This window comes from Chrysochloris asiatica, unplaced genomic scaffold (assembly GCF_000296735.1).
Source record: "Chrysochloris asiatica unplaced genomic scaffold, ChrAsi1.0 scaffold00031, whole genome shotgun sequence".
Lineage (NCBI taxonomy): Eukaryota > Metazoa > Chordata > Mammalia > Afrosoricida > Chrysochloridae > Chrysochloris > Chrysochloris asiatica.
Window position 1 is genome coordinate 2,716,784 of NW_006408549.1, and position 20,086 is coordinate 2,736,869.

General features: G+C 36.3%; 1 protein-coding gene across 1 annotated transcript in view; it reads left to right on the forward strand.

Annotated features, from left to right (window-relative positions):
- Nucleotides 1-20,086, forward strand: part of STK3 (serine/threonine kinase 3) — a 370,424-nt gene that overhangs the window by 268,034 nt on the left and 82,304 nt on the right. Inside the window, exon 10 of the mRNA XM_006859252.1 lies at nt 1,160-1,335. Coding sequence (XP_006859314.1) covers nt 1,160-1,335 — 176 coding nt within the window. The remainder of the gene's footprint in view (nt 1-1,159; nt 1,336-20,086) is intronic.

The following is a 20,086-nucleotide window of genomic DNA, read 5'->3' on the forward strand; positions in this document are numbered from 1 at the left end:
TGGGGTGCCCAGTAGCTCAGGCACCCCTATAGTCACCAGAATGGAGGTACACAGATAGCAAGGGACCAATGAACAGATACCAAAAGAAAAGAATGTCCACACTTTTATCTCTGCGGTTCTGCCAGGCGTCTGTGGCTGCTCCGATCCTTCACCCGCGTGGTCTCACCCAAGATGGCAGCTCCTGGAGCAGCTGAGCATTCTGAACTAGAAAGCAATAGATTTCTTGCTTCTGCCACAAATTCCCCCAGCTGTGAGCCTTCCAACCTTCTGAATATTCCTTTATATGTGGTTCAGAGTTCTGGGACCATCCCCTGAGCCTGCTTGGTCGGGTATTCTGTTTTGTTGTTGGCAGAGCTCCTTTACTGCACTTCCACCCGATCCGCCATCTTGTTTGTTCTCCAATGAGTTCCATTCTTGAGAAGAGCACTGCTGTTTTCCACTCAGCCAGTCAATAAATTTGGTTGCTGTGCAACACACAGACAGCCCTTATTTTCTAAGAAGATTTAGTTTCTTACAGGGTTTCAACATGTAGTTTTTCCTTTTCTGGGTAGTGTTTTAAATTTGAGTCCATTCTGGTGTCACTCGTCAGCCATGACTGAACTAGGCTGAACCTGTTCACATCTCTGGTTTGAAGACACTGATAGAAACATGACAAATGAGGCTATGGGATTGGGGAGGAAGTGGAATTGACTAGAAAGACTGTGAGGAATCAGAGTTGTAAGAGGAAGTTGGGGAAATCCTTGTAATTTCTTACAGTGGTTAATGGTGCACAGTGACAATTACTGTGCAGGCTTATATTTTAACATCAAAAAAAGTAGGTTTTAAATTTTACAATCTTTGACTAATTTCAACTGCATCTGAAATGATTTGTAGTTAAATTGTGATAAGGAGTTTGCCAAAGTTCTGAAATGTTTCCTACAATCTGCGACTGTTCTGGATCTTGGCCTATCATTAGTTGAATTTTTGTTTGACCTGGATATTTTTTGTTTTGTTTTTCATTTTAGTTTATTTTACTTTGTTCTTCATGAAATTGCCTGTGTTGGCCTTCACTTTAATGATTGAAAACTTATTATATTGCTCAAAGAAATCATACTTCAATAAAAACCATACTTTAACCATAAGAACTTAACACCCTTCTTATGTTCTTTGTTTATATAAGGAAATGCAACTTCACCACAAGTACAAAGACCATCTTTCATGGACTACTTTGATAAACAGGACTTCAAAAACAAGAGTCATGAAAACTGTAATCAGAACATGCATGAATCATTCCCTGTATCCAAAAATGTTTTCCCTGATAACTGGAAAGTTCCTCAAGATGGAGACTATGACTTTGTAAGTACATTTAAATTCTATTTATGTTCAATCCCAGTTTACTGTGCTATCACACTGAGAAGCTTAGTTCATATGTGTTAGTATAAAATTATAGACTGCATGTAAATATTCATTACATAGCCATGTATTTTGGTAGGCAAATAATGAGAATTATAATTTTCTAATAGAAATGTACTTGCAGAAAAATGTAAACAGTGTCTTCTACGGTTAAGTAAATTATAGCCCAAATTTAGAGAAATTGGACTCTTTAAAACTAAATTGACTATTTTCAAAAAATGTTTTTTAATAATGCAAACATGAGATACTTTTGACAGTACGTTCAGTTATCAAAATAAATAAGAAAGTATATATAACATAGACTTTCAGAAATTTGCCTCAACTTTGAAAGCTCACTAGATTTATTTCTATTTTAAGTGTTAATGCCACTTGGTTTACCAGAAGTAATAGTTTGTTTTATATCTACTTAGCATATAAGCTACAGTATAAAACTGTGTTTAATAGCCTAGTTCATTGCATTGTTCACTTTTTCCTTCTTTCCTGTTCTGTATTATAATTTATTTCTTTTAAAGAATGTGTAGACTACAGATGAGCTGTTCTGTTGAAACAAACTAGGAACTTCTATTTCCAGAAGTTGAAAGAATAAAGTCTCAAAATTTTTAATTGAATGAAAATTTCTATAAATTTTGGCTTTAGCATGTTTTTATTAATAATATGTTACCTTTACTTATTGTCTTTTGTCACATGAAAGAACTATGACCCTTTATATCTAAATTTATTGATAAATACATTTATTTATCAGTATATAAAATTTTAGGTGCATATGTGGTTTTACAATTTCTAAATAATTTTAAACCATTTTAATATGACAACATGCTTCTAAATGTTTTCAGATTATAAATTTTAAGTAGAATTAAGTACTTCTGAATATTGAGATTATTTGAGTTGTTACATAAGGTGATGATTTTAAGTTTCAAAATATGTCCTCAATAGATTCAGTACAATTTGCTAGCAAATATTAGCAATGTAATAAAAAGGTTAGCCTGAAAACATATGTTATATCTTAATATGGTTTTTTCAATTTTGAAGGTTTTTTTTGTTGTTTGCCTTGGAGTTGGTGCTGACTTATAGGGACCCTGTACACAACCGAATGAAACATTGCTCGGTTCTGGGCCAATCTCACAATTGTTGTTAGGCTTGAGCCCATTGCTGCAGTCATTGTTTTCAGTCCATTTCTTTGGAGCGTCTTCTTCTTCACTGACCCTCCACTTTACCAATCATGATAACCTTCAGTGGGGAATGGTCCCTTCTGATAACATGCCCCAAGTAACAGAGAATTACCATTCTGGCTTGTAAGGAACATGTGGCTATACTTCTTCCAACTCAGATTTGCTTGTTCTTCTGGTAGTCCATGGTATCTTAAATATTCTTCCCCAACACCATAATTCAAATGTGTTGATTATTCTATGGCCTTCTTATTCATTGTCCAACTTGTGCTTGCATATGAGGCAATTGAAAATACCAATATTTGGGTCAAGCGTACCTTAATCCTCAAACTGACAACTTTGCTCTTGAACACTTTAAAAGGGTCTTTTGCAGCAGATTTGCCTAATATAATATGTCATTTGATTTCTAGACCACTGCTTTCATGAGTGTTGATTATATATGTATAGAACTAGTAAGTATTCATTTTGAGCTACTTTAAACCATTTTTAAATAATTTAGATTGCTGACATTCAAGCTTTAAATCATTCATGAACATGATAAATAATGTAAAATATTTAGAATCAAAGAACTCTGTCTTCCCTGAGTTGGAATAAATCTTAATAGCCTCTAGGAAACAGTCTGAAATTAGCTATAAAGTAATGAATAACTTATAATGGTTAAGAAATAGCAAATAAAATGGTTTAATTTTGTTCCAGTTAGTTGTTGCTGCTACCCCAAAACTTAGTGCCTTAAAATAACAATAAATTGATTTCCTCACAGTTTTGTAGATCAGTTCACATGGGTGGTTCTTCTGCTGGTCTTACTGGGGTCTCTTAGGTAAACAGTCATCTGTTGGGTTAGCAGAAACTGAATATCACCCTAAGATGGCTTTAGTCTTATGTCTAGAAATTGGCCTGGCTGTTAGCAGGATCACATAGTCCCATCAGGCAGGCTGGAACTTTTTATGTGGTGAAAAGCAGTCTTCCCAAAATCTAGGCTTAGACTTTGCACAGTCACTCCTGCCAGCAAGTCACAGTGCAGTCCAGATTCAAGGATTGTGGAAATGGGTTTCACCTCATAATGGAAGAAGCACCAAAGTTTACTGCCAAAGCTCTGTGTTCAGGGATGGGAGGAATTACAGTGATTACCTTAGAAAATAATCTACTAGATAGCGTGCTCATTAAAATTCAACAGAAATTAGCGTACTGAGTTCAGGATGTTGGTGGTCAATGATAGGACTGTTTCAGTGTGCTGGTAATTTTCATACACACATAACCTTTGACATGTAGCCTTCTACTACCCCTTTTAGGCCCATTCCTGTTTGTGAATCAGAGCATTGATATTTTCAGTGGCAGCTCTAATATGTAAATTTTTGTAATATTTCAAGCTTATCTTAGAGCTGGAGTTCTTCTACTTGGGGATTAAAAAATGTTTTTAAAACATTAAACTAATATGACAAATATCTGCATGCCAATTTACATTCATGTGCTAAGCACTATATGTGTGTGTGTATGTGTGTATATGGAGTCCTGGTGTGGCACTGTAGGATAAGCACTGGACTGCAAGGTCAGTTTGAACCTCAAGGTTGATGGTTCAAACTCATCAGCTACTCCATAGAAACCCTATACAGGGTCACTGTGAATGGGAACCAGCTTAACACCACTTAACAGCAACATCTCTGTATATACGAATGTAGGTCAGAAAATTATGTAAGTTTAATGAAGTATTAAGTTGTAATTTATCTTAAAGACCAAAGAAGAATTGATGTATTTGAATTATTGTATTGGTGAAGAATATAAATATTCCATGGACTGCCAGAAGAACAAACAAATCCGTCTTAGAAGTACAGGCAGAATATTCCTTAGAAGTGAGGATGGTGAGATTTTCTCTCATTTACTTTGGACATGTAATCAGCCTGTGGGGAAAAACATGATGCTTGGGCTTGGTAGAGGGTCAACAAAAAGAAGAAGACCTTCAAGGAGATGGTTTACAGTCTCTGCAACAATGGACTCAAATTTAGTAACCATGCAGAATGGCGCAGTGTTTCATTCTGTCATATTTAGGGTTTGCTGTGAGTCAGAACTGTCTTAACAACACCTGCCGCTGTAGGATTAACACTGAACTGTGAAACAGAAGATCAGCAGTTGAAACCCTCCAACTGCTTCTCAGAAACCCTATACAGGGTCACTATGAGTCGGAACTGACTTGATGGCACCTAACAACAGCAAAGTTATAATTTATGGGAATAACATAGACATGACCATGTGTTTTGGATGAGAGACAAGGAAACGTTTCTAAGAGAGACAATCAGAGAGTTGGGAAAGAAAGAGCTTAGTGTGACTGGTTTGGTGGAATACTTTGCTTACAAAGTAGGGAAATGGACTGAAAGCAAAGGCAGATTTCTGCTTAAGACACCAGCTGGTAATGATAAGGGAAATCTGGTCTTATTCATGCCATCATATATTAGAGTGTTTAAAAAATGTGGCTCATCTAAGTATAGTGTGTTATGATTATGTGTTTGCCTTCCTCTTTATGATGTATCTCAAGACTACTTTCCAAAAGAGAACTGCATTTTGGATGAATCCTATGTCTCTTTAATACAAGGTTGCTCGAAAGACGACCTGAAATTGTTTTGACCTTATTTCCGGGGCAAACAAGGCTTATCCTCCTGCATTGAGGAAAACAAGTTTCAAGACAGAAAAATGAAAGAGAACACTTCATTGTCTTTTGTCGTATTCAGTGCAGGCTATTCTGAGAGGCACCTGCAAAACAGATGTTTCAAGCAGGAAGCGTTGTTTTTCTTAGAGCCAGTGTGACATAAAATGTGTGCATTTTCTCTTAAATCTTTAATATTTGTATTTTCTGTCATCTATTGTTTCATGTTATGAATGTGGTGGTGGTGGTGGTTATGTGCTGTGGAGTAGGTTCCGACTCATAGCGACCCTGCACAGGGTTTCCAAGGCTGTAAATCTTTACAGGAGCAGAAAGTCTCATCTTTCTCCTGTGGAACAGCTGATAGTTTCAAACTGCTGACCTTGAGGTTCTCAGCCAGATGTAATGAAATGAGAAGAAAATCTAATTTATGATCTCACCCGTTTTGAGATCTCATGAAGATAGATAAAAATATATTTGGACTAATTGAACCAATGATTTTAACTGATAAATAAAAAGTTCTGCTCAGGTTATGCCTATGAACATTTCTTTAAATAAATAAAAGGCAAATTTGTTTATTGTAGCATTAGTTTAATGTTTCAGTTTCTTAGACTTATTTCCAAACAACCTTAGCATCAAGATTGTTTAGTGTTAAATAGTGTTTACATCATGATTTGCAGAAATTTCAGTACCATTTTAAATAGATATATTTTGGGCAATGTAAAGATTTTGCAATAATAACAGATATTTTTAAAGACATCTGTTAACCTACAACATTGGTTCCAAATTAAAAAAAAAAAAAAAAAGACAAGAATTGGATTGGCAATCATTACAGTGTAAGGGGTATTAGGTAATTAAGACTTAAACTAAATTATAGGCTAACATTTCTTGATTACTATGATTCTTAAATATTTATTCAACTTGTGTTCTATTGAGCACAAGAATCCTCCAGGGCAGCGTTGAAGAAGATGTCTCAAGGGCCAAGGAGGTGATGAGTGGGGAAACCACCTTCTCCTCCAAGTATTGCCTGGGGCTGACTTTCTTAGGGTTTCTGCAGTACTACTCTGATCCCTAGGAGCTCTGGTAGCATAGTGGTTATGAGTCGGGCTGCTAATCTCAGGGTCAGCAGTTCAAAAGTACCAGCCATTCCATGGGAGAAAGATAAGGCTTTCTGCTCCCGTAAAAATTTACAGCCTTGGAAACCTTACCGACTCTATGGCAGATAACCATCACCACCACTCTGATCTCTGTGTTTTCAAGTCAGTATGATTAGAGGAAAAAAACCTTTTTGCTGCAAAATGCAGAAAACCATAAACCCGGAGAAGGTACCAACCCTGCCAGTTAGACTGCCGTGGGCATTTTAGAAATCTTCCCTTGTTCTGGAGAAACATGTCTTTCTCTGAATATTTTCACCCTCCTAGAATGAGGCAGTGCTGTAGGATAAGCATTGGACCACAAGGTCAGTTTAAACCACAAGGTCGGCGGTTCAAACCCACCTGTCACTCCTCACAAACCATATACAGGGTTGCTGTGAGTTGGAGCCAACATGACAGCACTTAACAAGAACAGAATAAGGCAGCAGTTATGACGTGGGGGTGTGGGGAGAAAATAAAGAAATTGGAGATGGCAGGGCAGGGGCTACAAGAGTCCCCTAAAACACAGCATCAATGCCAGTCCCTTTAGAAAGTCGTCAGCAACCCAGCACAGCTGTAGAAAGCCTTAAAGTCTGTAACGTAAGCCAGCACTGCATCTACCAGTTTTCACTAGCATAGTATGCTAGGATCTGCTTTCTCTATTGAAATACAGATGATGATGTTTTTGCTTTTTCAAGAGATGTTAGCTAAGTTTCCCTCGTAGTGTACTCCTTCGTCAAAGAACTTCTTGTTCTCTTCATTCCCATGGACCGAGGAAAGCACAGTTGAGTGTATTTAAACATATTGTCATCGATTAGCTTTGCATTAATTAAATGATTATTTTCAAGTATTTCCAGATGTTTGCATGAGTATTAGCAAAGTATAAAAAGATAACTGCAGATATTTCAGATTTATTTCTGCTAGGGTAAAGAAGAAATAAATACAAAAATCCCAAGTGTTTCAGTGGATAGCCCTGGATAAGCATTTATGATTACAGGTGTCCATGTGGCAAGAACTTGACTGTATGTGGCACATTGTGCTTTTCACTACTCACTCTTGCCTTGTAGAGCCAACAGGAAATTAAAATTAATGAGAAGCCTGCACTTTGAAATACTTGTAGAATTCTTGACTATTTCGGTCCCTCGCCAGCTCACGAAATCTGTGCTGGCAATTGTATCCAACAGATGGTGTAGCGTGTGCAGAATTGTATCATGTGATTGTCTAAGTTCGTGTAAAATTTTTATAAGATTTTGTCCATCAGTCTATACTGAGACATTGAAGTCAGAACCTTTGTTTTGAAATCAGAGTGACTTGCATCAAAGACAATTGTTGCTACACAGTTGAATAAAATTTCATTAGTCACCAGTAAGCAACAAACTGGATTTATTGATTCCCTAATTGTTAAAGACAACCAAAGTTGTAGTGCCTCCGGAACTGCTAGACAAGTTTGTTTGTTTTTTCTCTTCAATAATTTTATCCCTTTGGTTACCTGAGGTAAAAATAAGATTTTACTTTCTTTCCCCTAAACCTACTGGGTTAAAGCTTCAGTAATTTCTAAAATTTTTATTCGGAGGTTGTGTCTAGGGAAGGTCTGCTGATATATTTAGTGAATTCTGCTAATTTAAGTAATTAATAGCTTAACTCAATATACCATCATTTCCTTTGCTAATTAAAGTGAGATGGCCCATCCTTAGAGGACAGGTGCATCTTCTCATCATGTTGGAATTTAGGAAGGTGTTTTAAGCACATGGCAAAAAGAAAACTAGCTTACCAAAAAGTCCTAAAAAGCACATACTTATAATAGTTTGTTCTTCTTAAACTGTCATTTAGTTAGAAGATTATGTTGAAAAATTGGCTGCCTTACATTTTAAAACAAAGATATTTTACTCCAAGCATATGTTGTGGCTAATGTTGATGTCTGAAGAAGTTATTTTGACTATGTGAGCTTTCTGTTCATAACCTCAATTCTGGATGTGTAGTCAGTCAGCTTCAGAGACTGTTGGAGGGATTACATCAGAAGAGATGTTAAAGGAACTGTAATGGGATTCAGGATCTAAAGAGTGGGCAGTGTGACTTACCACCTTTTAATTTAATACTGATGCCATAGTGTTTACTTATTAAATAAATAAGCAGTGAAATTTCAAATAAGTTGTTGAGATTGATTTGTGTCCCTAGTAATATCTTTATCATGTTGTATTTTGATGATGAAAGATTTGCTTTGTTTTGTTTTTTGCATTTTAACTGTCATGAATGAAATTCCTTTGTACTGAAAATGTTTCTATATTTAATTTGAGTTTTTAGAATATACATTCTAGATCAGTACATTCTAGATCAGTACCAGAAACCATCCCATCACTGACTCCCATCATACTTCCTGACATATATTTTGCACAGAAGTGTATCATTCTTTTTTGGTACTGTTAACTGTTGACCTGATTGAACTAACATTTTCCTTCCATAACATTGTTGTTGTTGTTAGGTGCTGTCAAGTTGGTTCCGACCCATAGCGACCCTGCATAGGGTTTCTAAGGAGCGACTGGTGACCTTGAATCACCGAGCTTATAGTTCAAACGGCTTTGCAGTCTGGCACATTAACCCACAGCGCCACAGCAGGACTCCATAACATAGTGGTTACAAATCGGGCTGCTAATCTCAATGGTCAGCAATTTGAAACTACCAGCTGTCCCATGGGAGAAAGATGAGGCTTTCTGCTCCTGTAAAGATTTACAGCAGCAGAAACCCTATATAGGGTCGCTATGAGTCAGAACCGACTCCACTGCACATAACAACAACAGCAAACATTGGATTGGCAGGGTTTTTTTCCATTTCACTCACTATAATAAAAAAGTAATCAGAGTAGCTCTCATTCATTAACAGTATAAAGTTTGGCAGACTGTGTATTTTCCAGGAAATAATAAGTGTTTTTAATCTCCTATCTAGTTGTATTGATAGAAAACCAAATTAGTTTTGTCACTTTGCTCTTCAATAGTAGGAACATCTTTTTGCCAGAAATATAGACATATGTTAAGGAGTTTAAATGAAAGGAGGGTATCAAACAAATGTATCGTTGTTTGTCCTTAAGTGATCTAGAGTCAGTTCCGAATAATAGTGACCCTGAATGTGGCGCTATGGGTTAATGCGCCACACTGCAAAGCCATTTGAACTGCAAGGTCGGTGATTCAAGCTCACCAGCTGCTCCTCGGAAACCCTATACAGGGTTGCTATGGGTCGGAATAGACTCGATGGCACTTAACAACAACAACATAGGGTTTCCGAGGAGTTGTTGATGGGTTTGAACCACTGATTGTGCAATTCTTTAAATAACTGAGTTAAGGACATTATGAAATCATTATCCTGCCGGAGTAGTCTCCTTTAACAGCATGTGTCCCTAGATAGGCTAGAAATTCACATTTCTTGTTGCCATTTTTTAAAGGATTTTCCAGAACTTAGCTGCCTTCTGAGCTCCTTTTTGTATTTTACAGCAGTTGTTTTCGCCTGTCCATCCTTGTCTATAATCATGAAAACTCATTTTGTTCTTGACCTCATATTTAAACGACCAGACTTCCACCTCCTTGAACTATTTTTGCTGAGACTGAGGTGCTTTAAGTTTGAAACTTCAGCATCTGAAACTTTTCATAACAAACTAGTTTTTTAAGTTCCAAGTAGAATGTGCAGTTTGGTCTACATGTATACTTCTCAGAGTTTTTGCTGTATTCTTTTGCTTCTAATAAACTAATTTGTAGTTAAAACATTAGCTGATATCTATTGAAATCTTACTTTGTGTTAGGCATTGTTTGAAGCACTTTTGTGACAAGGATCCTTTGCTGAGGGTACTATTGTTAACTATTTCTTTTTTTCATTTGAGAGCCCTGAGGTGCAGAAGGATTAACCTCAGTGGTCAGAGTCTCATACGTTACAGGTGGTGATGGTTGAGGTAATTGCCATGAAGTCAGTGTGACTCTTAGTCAAGGCCATGATCATTCAGAAGTAGACTTCCAGACCTTTCTTCTAAGGTACCTCAGTGTTCAAATCATCAGTCATCCTTGTGCCTACTAGTTTGATCGAGGTAATAGAGTCAAAATTTTAATCCAGGAAGTCTGACTGTAGAGTTTTCCCTATACCCACTGCCGTTGAGTCCATTGCGACTCTTAATGACCTATGTATAAGACTTCTGCGGCTCAAAGTTTTTACAGGAATAGAAACCTCACCTTTCTCCCACAGAGTGGCTGATGGGTTTGAACTGTTGACCTGGAGATTAGCAGTCCAGTACTTAACCTACTGTACCACCAATTTCCATATGTTGTTGTTAAGTGCTTTCAGGTTGGTTCTGACTCAGAGCAACCCTTTATAAGGTTTCCAAGGAGCTACTGGTGGGTTAGCAAGCACTCCTATGCTTATCCTACAGTGCCACATCAGAATTCCAAGTTCCCCTATTATTGTTGTAAGGTGCCATTCAATTGGTTCTGACTCATAGCAACCCTCTGCACAACAGAATGAAACACTGCCTGGTCCTGCGCCATCCTAACAATCGTTACATTTGAGGCCATTGCTGATGTCACTGTGTCAGTCCATCTTGTTGGGGAGGGGCGGCTTCCTCTTTTTTGCTGACCCTCTACCAATCATGATGGCCCTTTCTGTGGACTGATCCTTCTGATAACATGTCTGAAAGTATGAGAAATGTCTCACTCACTATCCTGGCATCTAGGGAACATTCTGGCCATACTTCTTCCAACTCAGATTTATTGTTCTGACAGTCCATGGTACTTTGAATATTCTACTCCAACACCATAACTCAGATGTATCAATTCTTCTACATCCTTCTTTATTCACTGTCCAACTTTCACATGCATGTGAGATACTATGGGTCGGGTTCACCTTAGTCCTCAAATTTACGTTTTTGCTCTTCAACACTTGAAAACAAGGTCTTGTGCAGATTTGCCTAATGCAATATGTCATTTGATTTCTTGACTCCTGCTGCCATAAGGGTTGATAGTGGATTAAGCAAAACACTGTCTTCTTTGACAACTTCAGTCTTGTCTCCATTTTATCATGTTATTTATTGGTCCAATTGTGAGGATTTTTGTTTTCTTTACATTGAGGTGCCACCCATACTGAAGGCTGTAGTCTTTGATCTTCATCAGTAAGTATATTAAGTCCTCTTCACTTTCGGCATGCAAAGTTACTTATCCAGATATGCTTATCTGCATTTCACAGGTGGTTAATGAGTCTTCCTCTACTCCTGATGCCACTTTCTTCTTCATATAACCCAATTGCTTGGATTATTTGCTCAGTTTGCAGATTGAATAAGTATGGTGAAAGAATACAACCCTGATGTGCACCTTTCATGATTTAAAACCATTCAATACTCCCTTGTTTTATTTGAATGACTGCCTCTTGGTCTATGTACAGGTTCCTCATGAACACAAATCAGTGTTTTGGATTACTCATCTTCTCAATATTATCCATAGTTTGTCATGATACACACCGCCAAAAGCCTTTGCATGGTCAATAAAGCACAGGTAAACATCTTTCTGATAATCTCTACTTTTTGCCAAGATCCACCTGATGTCAGCAGTTACATTCCTTGTTCCTCGACCTTGTCTGAATCTTGCTTGAACCTTTGGGAGTTCCCTGTTGATGTACTGTTCCAGCCATTTTAAAATTATCTTCAGTAAAATTTTACTTGCATGTTATGTTAATGTTATTATTCAGTGATTTCCAAATTCTGCTTTTCCCTATATTGTTGTTATTGTTAAATGTTAAGTGCCATTTAGTCAGTTCTGATTCATACAGGTTTCAACCCTGAATAAAGCTTTCAAGGAGCATCTTGTGGGTTTGAACCACCAACCTTATCCTACATCACCACGCCAGAACTCCAACCATTTCCCTACACTGTGTAATAATTGCACTGTTACTAAGCCTATAGTGAGGAGGCTAGTTGGAGCCAGAAGTTAATCAAGAAAGAGAGGAGATGGGTAACTCGTGGTGGTGATGGTGGTTATGTGCCGTGGAGTCAGTTCCGACCCATAGCGACCCTGTACAGGGTTTCCAAGGCTGTAAATCTTTACGGGAGCAGAAAACCTCATCTTTCTCCCGTGTAACAGCTGGTAGTTTCAAACCGCTGACCTTGCAGTTCACAGCCCGATTTGTAACCACTATGCTACCAGAGCTCCTTATTAACTCAGGGTACCAGACCTAAACTCTTGAGTAGCAGCAGCTCAGTTGAAACCATTAGAATATAATAGGGGTTCAGATATTACTCTTTGAACAAATGTCACAACTTCCTGTTCATTTTTGGTAAATTGGACTAGTTGAAAATTCAAATCTGAAATTTGATTTAAATCTCACCTGTTTCTTCCCCAGCCCTTTTAGGGTTGTAGCTCCTAGAGGCAGGTTTGGGGAAGAAGAGAAGGATTACAGGTCATCAACCAAGCCTAGTCATGTGAAGGTAGTGGGTCCTGCTCTGGCTTTACTGGTTTGATGACTGCAGGATGTTTCTGCTGAGATTTTCAGGTGGAGAGAGTGTGTGGTTTTCTTGGGGTGAGAGTTTCACACTGAACCCTTCTTCAGAGTTGGGCAGCTGCATCTCCCTTCTGTTCTACTTGTCCAAATTCCTGCTTTTTCTCTAGGTGGGGCATGGGTGAATTGTACTAGCATTCCTTGCTGTTGCTACTGCTAATTTCTGAGTTCTCCCAGATGAAGTCAAGAGAATCACTGATGTAGTATTTCTAGAATCTCTGAGAATGGTGAGTCATAGGGTGAGGTAAGGGAGGTGCTTCATGTTCTTCTCCCCAGATAAACTATCTTTGTCACTACTGGTTCTGCTGGTGCAGGCTGCTTCACCAGGCTTCCCACCCTCAGACATCGCTAGGCAAGACAGGCATAATTGTAGGCCAGTTTGCTTCTCCCCACTTCCCACCCCTTCCAGGAACATCCATCAAGTCTTTAAGAGCACTTTTACCAGGTTCAGTTTCATTCCAGTGCAGCATCAGGGCAAAGTTTGTAGGTTTCCTACTTAGTAATCAGTGCAGCTGGGAAGTGAATCCAGAATGTCTATGATTGAGTAACTTAGTGTTCCGCAACCTGACTTAAATGAAGAAGATCTCATGACAAACATTGCATCCCAGTGCGCCTGATTCACTCTTAACCCTCATTCACCTCCTATGTAAACTAGGTAATGATGATCTGGGAACAGTGGGGCTCATTGTGTAACTTCCTAGAAAGCTAGATTTTATAGTCCTATTTGCTTAGGGACTCTCTTCAAATGTGGTGTATGTGTACCTTATCTTTGTCTGTGTTATAAACCTTAGTCTTCAGTAACAGCTAGAAAACTCCCACTCAGCATTCTTTTATAAGAATAAACTTTACTAACCTTATCATACATTTTAGAGCATTTCATGTTTCTATATTTACTGAAATATTTTAGTTTACTTTTTTCTTTCGCATCATTTATCCTATAAATACTTACTGTGTCTTTGCTATACTCTAGACACTGCATTGATAATTTAAACAAGTTACTGCCCTGTACGATCTCGGAGAGTTGGGGCTAGATTATATGAACATTTAATTATGTTACCCACAGATAAATTATCTGACCCCATGGATCTGAAAAATCAGATTTTGATGGAGTCAGGAATAATAACATAAAGAAAAATTAATTAAAGCTGTGTTTCACTAAACAGCATTTTCTGACCAATTGCAAAATTTCTGGTGGCCCTGGGTACATAGGGCCATGCATGAGCAATCATATAGATTAGAATGAAAATTTTTAGAGCTCATTTACTAAAAAATTTAAAGTTTCTTAAGGAAAAGAATTGAAATAAGATAGTAAGAAAATGTCCTCTTTACCAACTTTTTGCTAAGAAAAAATATTTACCGACATGCTGATTAAATGTTTTAATTGAGTACTGCCAGTTGGTTCATGTCATCTAGAATTCTATAATGAGATTTCTTCAAAGATTACACTTACCTTATATTTCCAAATATTTTATTATTTGTTTGCGTATTTCCTCTGTAAAAGCTGAGTTTGAAAAGTTTAGCTGTAGAATTCATACTGAGGAGAATCAACCACCATTATCTCCATTTATGGTTTTATTACTTTGAAAGTTTAAAATTGCAAAGGCATGCCCATCTTAAGAGCTTAAGGCTATTTTTAAACATGGCATACATGGAATGTTTCACCTCAGTTTCTATTTCATAACTAAAATATTAAAAACTGTGTCATGTATATCAGTTTTGCTGTTAGTAACAAATGCATATTTTTCAGTGAATGAAAAATCCTCTCATACCACCTTTATTTTGTAATTTAGGAAAAGTCTGTTGTTTATTAGTATTGTAAACCAGGATCAGATCATGAAAACCCACCTCTTACAGCAAGGAAACACATTTTAAGTACTGACATTTTTCTATGATAACATCTAGATTATTGATATATTTCTCTGGAAAAGTTTAAACACCTATATATTTCCTCTTAATAATTTTTAGGTAAGTGTTATCTTAATTCAGGATAAATTTGTTAATGAAATTATAGCAATATGAGAAAAGGTATTCAAGAAATGTACAAGTTAGTAGCTTTTACTCAATTCCATACTTAGTATATTTGGCTTCTTATATTTAGGGTAGCACAAATGAACTTTAAGAGAAAATGTTCTACATAGATATGTAATTATATTCTCTTTTTTATTGTAAAGTAGAAAGATAGCCTGTCTTTTAAATCTCTAATAAATAAAAATAATCATAAGTGTACAAAATAGTTGCTCCCTATTTTTTAAATTCAGTAATTTACATTATTGTATCTAAAATTTTGTGAAAGATAAGTTAAATACTAAATTCTACGTATTGTATTTGAAGTGATTCAAATGCAAGAAATATGAAAAAGCACAAGATTTCATTTATTTAATAGGAACTGCTTTATGTTTTATATTTCCAGAAGATGAGGTTAGAATGTTGTTTTTGGTATTTTTGAGAATTTAGTTGAGTCGGCTTGGTTTCAATATAAGTTAACATTTGATCTCCTAGTTTTAGTTGTTTTTTGTTTTTGCTTTGTTTTGTTTTTAAGAGTAATATACCAACAATTAATCCTCCTTTTTAGTTTTTAATCCTTTCTTTCATTCAATCAACAAAAGTATTTAAAATATCCTCTTGTTTGCTTTTTCATAATGTAACTCAGTCAAGAAAGCGACTTGCAAAACATTCCTGTATTATGATCTGCTCCTCCTGTCTTACTCAGAATGAAGGGTATCCATTTTATCTATTTCAGCTGTTAGAGCCTGATGTAATTGGCTTGTTTGCTACTCAGTGGAATCAGATGCTTGCAAAACTGAAACATTTTCCCCACCCCCAACCATCAGCTTCTTTAGAAAACCTCAATTGCAAAAAGAATTGTAAAATTGGTATATTTACCTTCATTGTTTGCTCTTTTCTTGTGTCTTCAGATGTGATCTCTAACTATAAATAACTGGATTTAAATAGCTTGTAGAAATTATTAACAGTTCAAAAGGATAATGTCATTGAGAGCAACTCTGAGTACGTCTTCAAACTAGTTAGACTTAAAGTTTTAAAAAGATGAATCCCCTGATGTTACAGGCTCTAAAAGAAGAGTAAAAAGAAGGTCTGTGGGTGGGGTTGGGAAGTGTGGAGATATTTGGCCTGGTAAACATTTTGTAATCATTTGCAAAAGTGATTAAGAAATTGGAAGGGGGAAAATAGCATACATAACTGTTTTCTGACATAGGCAAAACTATAAACCCCAGAAACTTATTGCCCTTGGGTTTATTCCAACTCATAGCGACCCTCTAAGGCAGGCTAAAATGGTCCCATAGGGTTTTTAAGGTTGTGATCTTTACAGAAAAAGACTGTTGTATCTTTCTCCCACCAAGAGGATAGTGGGTTTTATATTTTGTGTTTAATTTAGTAACTGAGTGCTCAATTCTTGTGCCACCAGAGGTTCTTAGACAAAAATAGGACTTGAGTATTTGTGGTGTGTCTCTGGATTAAACATAAATTTGAATTTGACTGTTAAAGAATTCTTAATATCAGCTAAAGAAAATGGCATCTAGTGCACCTGGCAATTCTTCTTCATTGTAGAAATGTCTTAAGTATTAGAACAATAGATATCAAGATCTCTTGTCATTTTGCCAATTTCTACACTGATTTCTATTTGTGTATAGCCTACACCACCAGTATTGACAGGATTTATTTTTAAGCTTAGAACTTTTCTTTATATTATAATGGCTTCTTTTGAATTTAACAACAACCAAAAAACTCTAAAATTGAGCCCACCAAAACTTTAAAGTAGAGGATTTGTATTAAATAAGTGATTTGAGTAAATGTTACTGAAATTATTTTTTATAATACTGATAATGATATTTCAAGTAAAACCTTAGCAAGTGCAAGTGTTAGAAAAAAATATTAGATTGTTAATTTTTAAAATATGTTTTATTATTTTGGCAACTTCTGTGAGCAGAAAGATAGAAAATATTTTTATGGGATATGAAATAAGGACTTTATTTATTACTGATGATTTACTTTTACTCTTGTTAAAGAGTATTTTGGTAGTTGTAGTATTTCTCATTCTTGTTTGCTTTAGTTCATGATCTATATTGAGATCTCTGGTCAATTTGGAGTCCTGGTGTGGCACTAGAGGATAAATGCCCTGGAGCACAAGGTCAATTTGAACCACAAGGTCAGCAGTTCAAACCAACCAGCCGCTCCTCAGAAACCATATACAGGGTCACTATGAGTCAGAATGGCATTAATGTCACATAACAACAACAATGGTCAATTTAATGTTTAAAAGTTTTAATCTATGTCAATTGTTTCACGTTTGTAAGAGCTTATTTTATACCCTTGGTAAAAGAACTGTTTGATTACTAGCTAGAATTCTTTCATCAAAATTAAAAATATTTCAAAATAATTCTTAGTTAAAATAATTTTGTCCAGATGTTATTAAATTTACCTACCTATTTGCTTAATAATCATCTAGGTAAAACATATTTTTGCCAACAGAACGGTTCGCTTGTGTAGCACAGATTAAGTTTTTTGTTGACTTAAACCTAGATTTTTAAAATAAATATTTATACACACACATTTGAAATTGTTATGAATATGAAGTATATGTGTAAGTAAAATTCACATTCCAGTACTAACCTTAAGAGTGCTTAGGAAAACCTTAGAGAAATTCCCAGAAACTGCTAATCATGTCTAATAATCTTTGTCTAAGTTAAAAGAAGGAAAGGTGTTTCTTCAAATAATTATCTCCCTTTCTGTGAGCCTGCTTTCATCATATGGTGAATCTCATAACAGGTTAGATTATTAAGTAAACTTCTTAAGAGTGTTTAAAAAAAAAAAGAACCAACTAAAGCAGATGATTAGAACCATATTGGTTACTTCATTGTTTCATTGGGCAAATTTGGGATGCGTTTGGGGAAGGTTTTTTCTTTATTAAACCATTTTGCAGAATTTTTGTTGTTTACTCGTTTTATAAGGCATGTAAGAATCCATCATTTATTTCTGCCTTGGCCTTTCCAAACTCCTTTGCATTTAAAACGCCATTTGGTAAAATGGGTGTGGGGTCAATTTTGAATATGTATACCAACAATTATGATTATATGAATTAATTTCTGCCCAATTATGATAATAATTCTTGGCCCTAAATTCTTAAGAACTTTAATTCATCTTCTCTTTTTTTTTTTTTTCTAAATTATAACCACAACTACTTTGAAAGTTTTTTGTTTTTTTTGAATAACAACTTTATTGAGGTAATTCATTTACTATACAGTTCACCTATTTAAAGTGGATGGTTCAGTGATTTCTAGTATATTCACAAAGTGTAATTATACCATAATCAATTGTGGAGCATTTTCGTCATCCCAAAAAGAAAGCCTGTACCATTTGTAGTCACTCACCATGTCCACCCACCCCCTCCCAATCTCTCTCCAGTGTCAGACCACCACCCATCTTCTCTCTGCCTTTAGGGGTTTCCCCTTTGGCACATTTCCTACAAATTGACTCAGATAGTATGAGCCACAGCAATATTTCCCACCTTCTTTCTAAGTAGATTTGTTGTTGTTAAGTACTGCCAAGCCGGTTTTGACTAATAGCAACCTTGTATAGGGTTTCCAAAGAGCAGCTGGTAAGTTTGAACTGCTAACCTTGCCGTTCAGCCTTATGGTCAAGTGCTTATCCTACAGCGCCACACCAGGACTCCTCCTTAGTAGACAGATTATTATAATAACAGAATATCTATCCTTCTTTTATTTTTTTATGTTTGCCAACTTTAAGTATAATGACACAATATAATGTGTTTCTTTTAATGCTGCAAAGATATCAGCTTGAAAGTCTGAAATATAATAAATATATTTAAGTAGATGCTTCTGCATCTTAAATTCCAGGAGAATGAAATCTCTTTTGGGAAGTAGCTGTAATACATAAACAGTTATGCTTCAAGAACCTAGTTCATCCTGCCTGGGAGTATGAATCTTCATACTGTTACTCTTACTGAGTCTATCAGTGGGTGGTGGCTTTCTTAATACCGCCTCTTTTTAGTCTGCCTTACAGCACAACCAACTAGTCTCTTAGTAGCCTTTTACAATGAGTGTGCACAGCTTGGGTGTACCTGCACAGCCCTAATTTCATTCCTATTTCTTTCTAGTATCAGACTACATGTTGTAAATTTTTATTAAAAATTTTTGATAACTATATGTTGTTGGGAAAGGAGCTCTGGTAGCGTAATGGTTGCAAATTGGGCTGCTAACCTCAAGGTCAGCAGTTTGAAACTACCAGCTGTTCCGCAGCAGAAAGATGAGGCTTTCTGCTCCCGTAAAGATTTACAGCCTTGGAAACCCTGTACAGGGTTGCTATGAGTCAGAACCGACTCCATGGCACATAACAGCAACAACAAATATGTTGTTGGGAAATCTACCTCTACCCATCTTGGTTTTAATTAACCTTAATTCATAAGTAATAAACTGAGTTTTTAAGCAAATGAATGTTTATTCTCTAAGAATATTAAATGAATTTCCGATTGCTAGCTTTTCAGGTAGATTTCTTATCATAGGTGTTTCCCAAGCTCTGTGTTCCTCATATATATGTTTTTTGGGGGACACAAAACCACCAACCTTGTGGTTCAAACTGAATATGCGGTCCAGAGCTCATCCTACAGCACCACACATGTCAAATGCAAGATCCAGTCTCAGCAGAGAGCAAGCAATCTGCCTGAGTGTCAGATTTATTGGAAGTAGGCCACACCCCAAAGGAAACTTCCTTTCAGTTGATTGACTGTTCATAATAGACCACAACATTAAGGTGATCGCATTATACTGGATCTCATCATGAAGCTAACTACATCCCAAGTGCCAAATCCTGGTCCAGTCAAGTTGATATAAAACCTTAACTATCACAACTATTAGACAGTATGCTCAAGCCCACCAACTGCTCCTCAGGAGCAAGATAAGACTTTCTGCTCTTGCAAAGATTTAAAAATCATCATAAGCTCTATACAAGGCCTCTATGAGTTGGAACTGACTTGAAGGCACTTAACAGCACTATCATGTGGTCTTGCTAGTTTTGAACTTTATATAAATAGGATCATGTTTATATTATATGTTTGGTTGTGTGAGTTGATGATTTTGTTCAAGAGGATGTTTTTGAAGATTATCCATATTGCATGAAGTTGTAGTTATGCATGTACAGTGTCCTGTTTTTTAGTGTATGAATGTAGTTAAATCCATTCATCAGTTGATGGACTTTGGGGTAATTTCCAC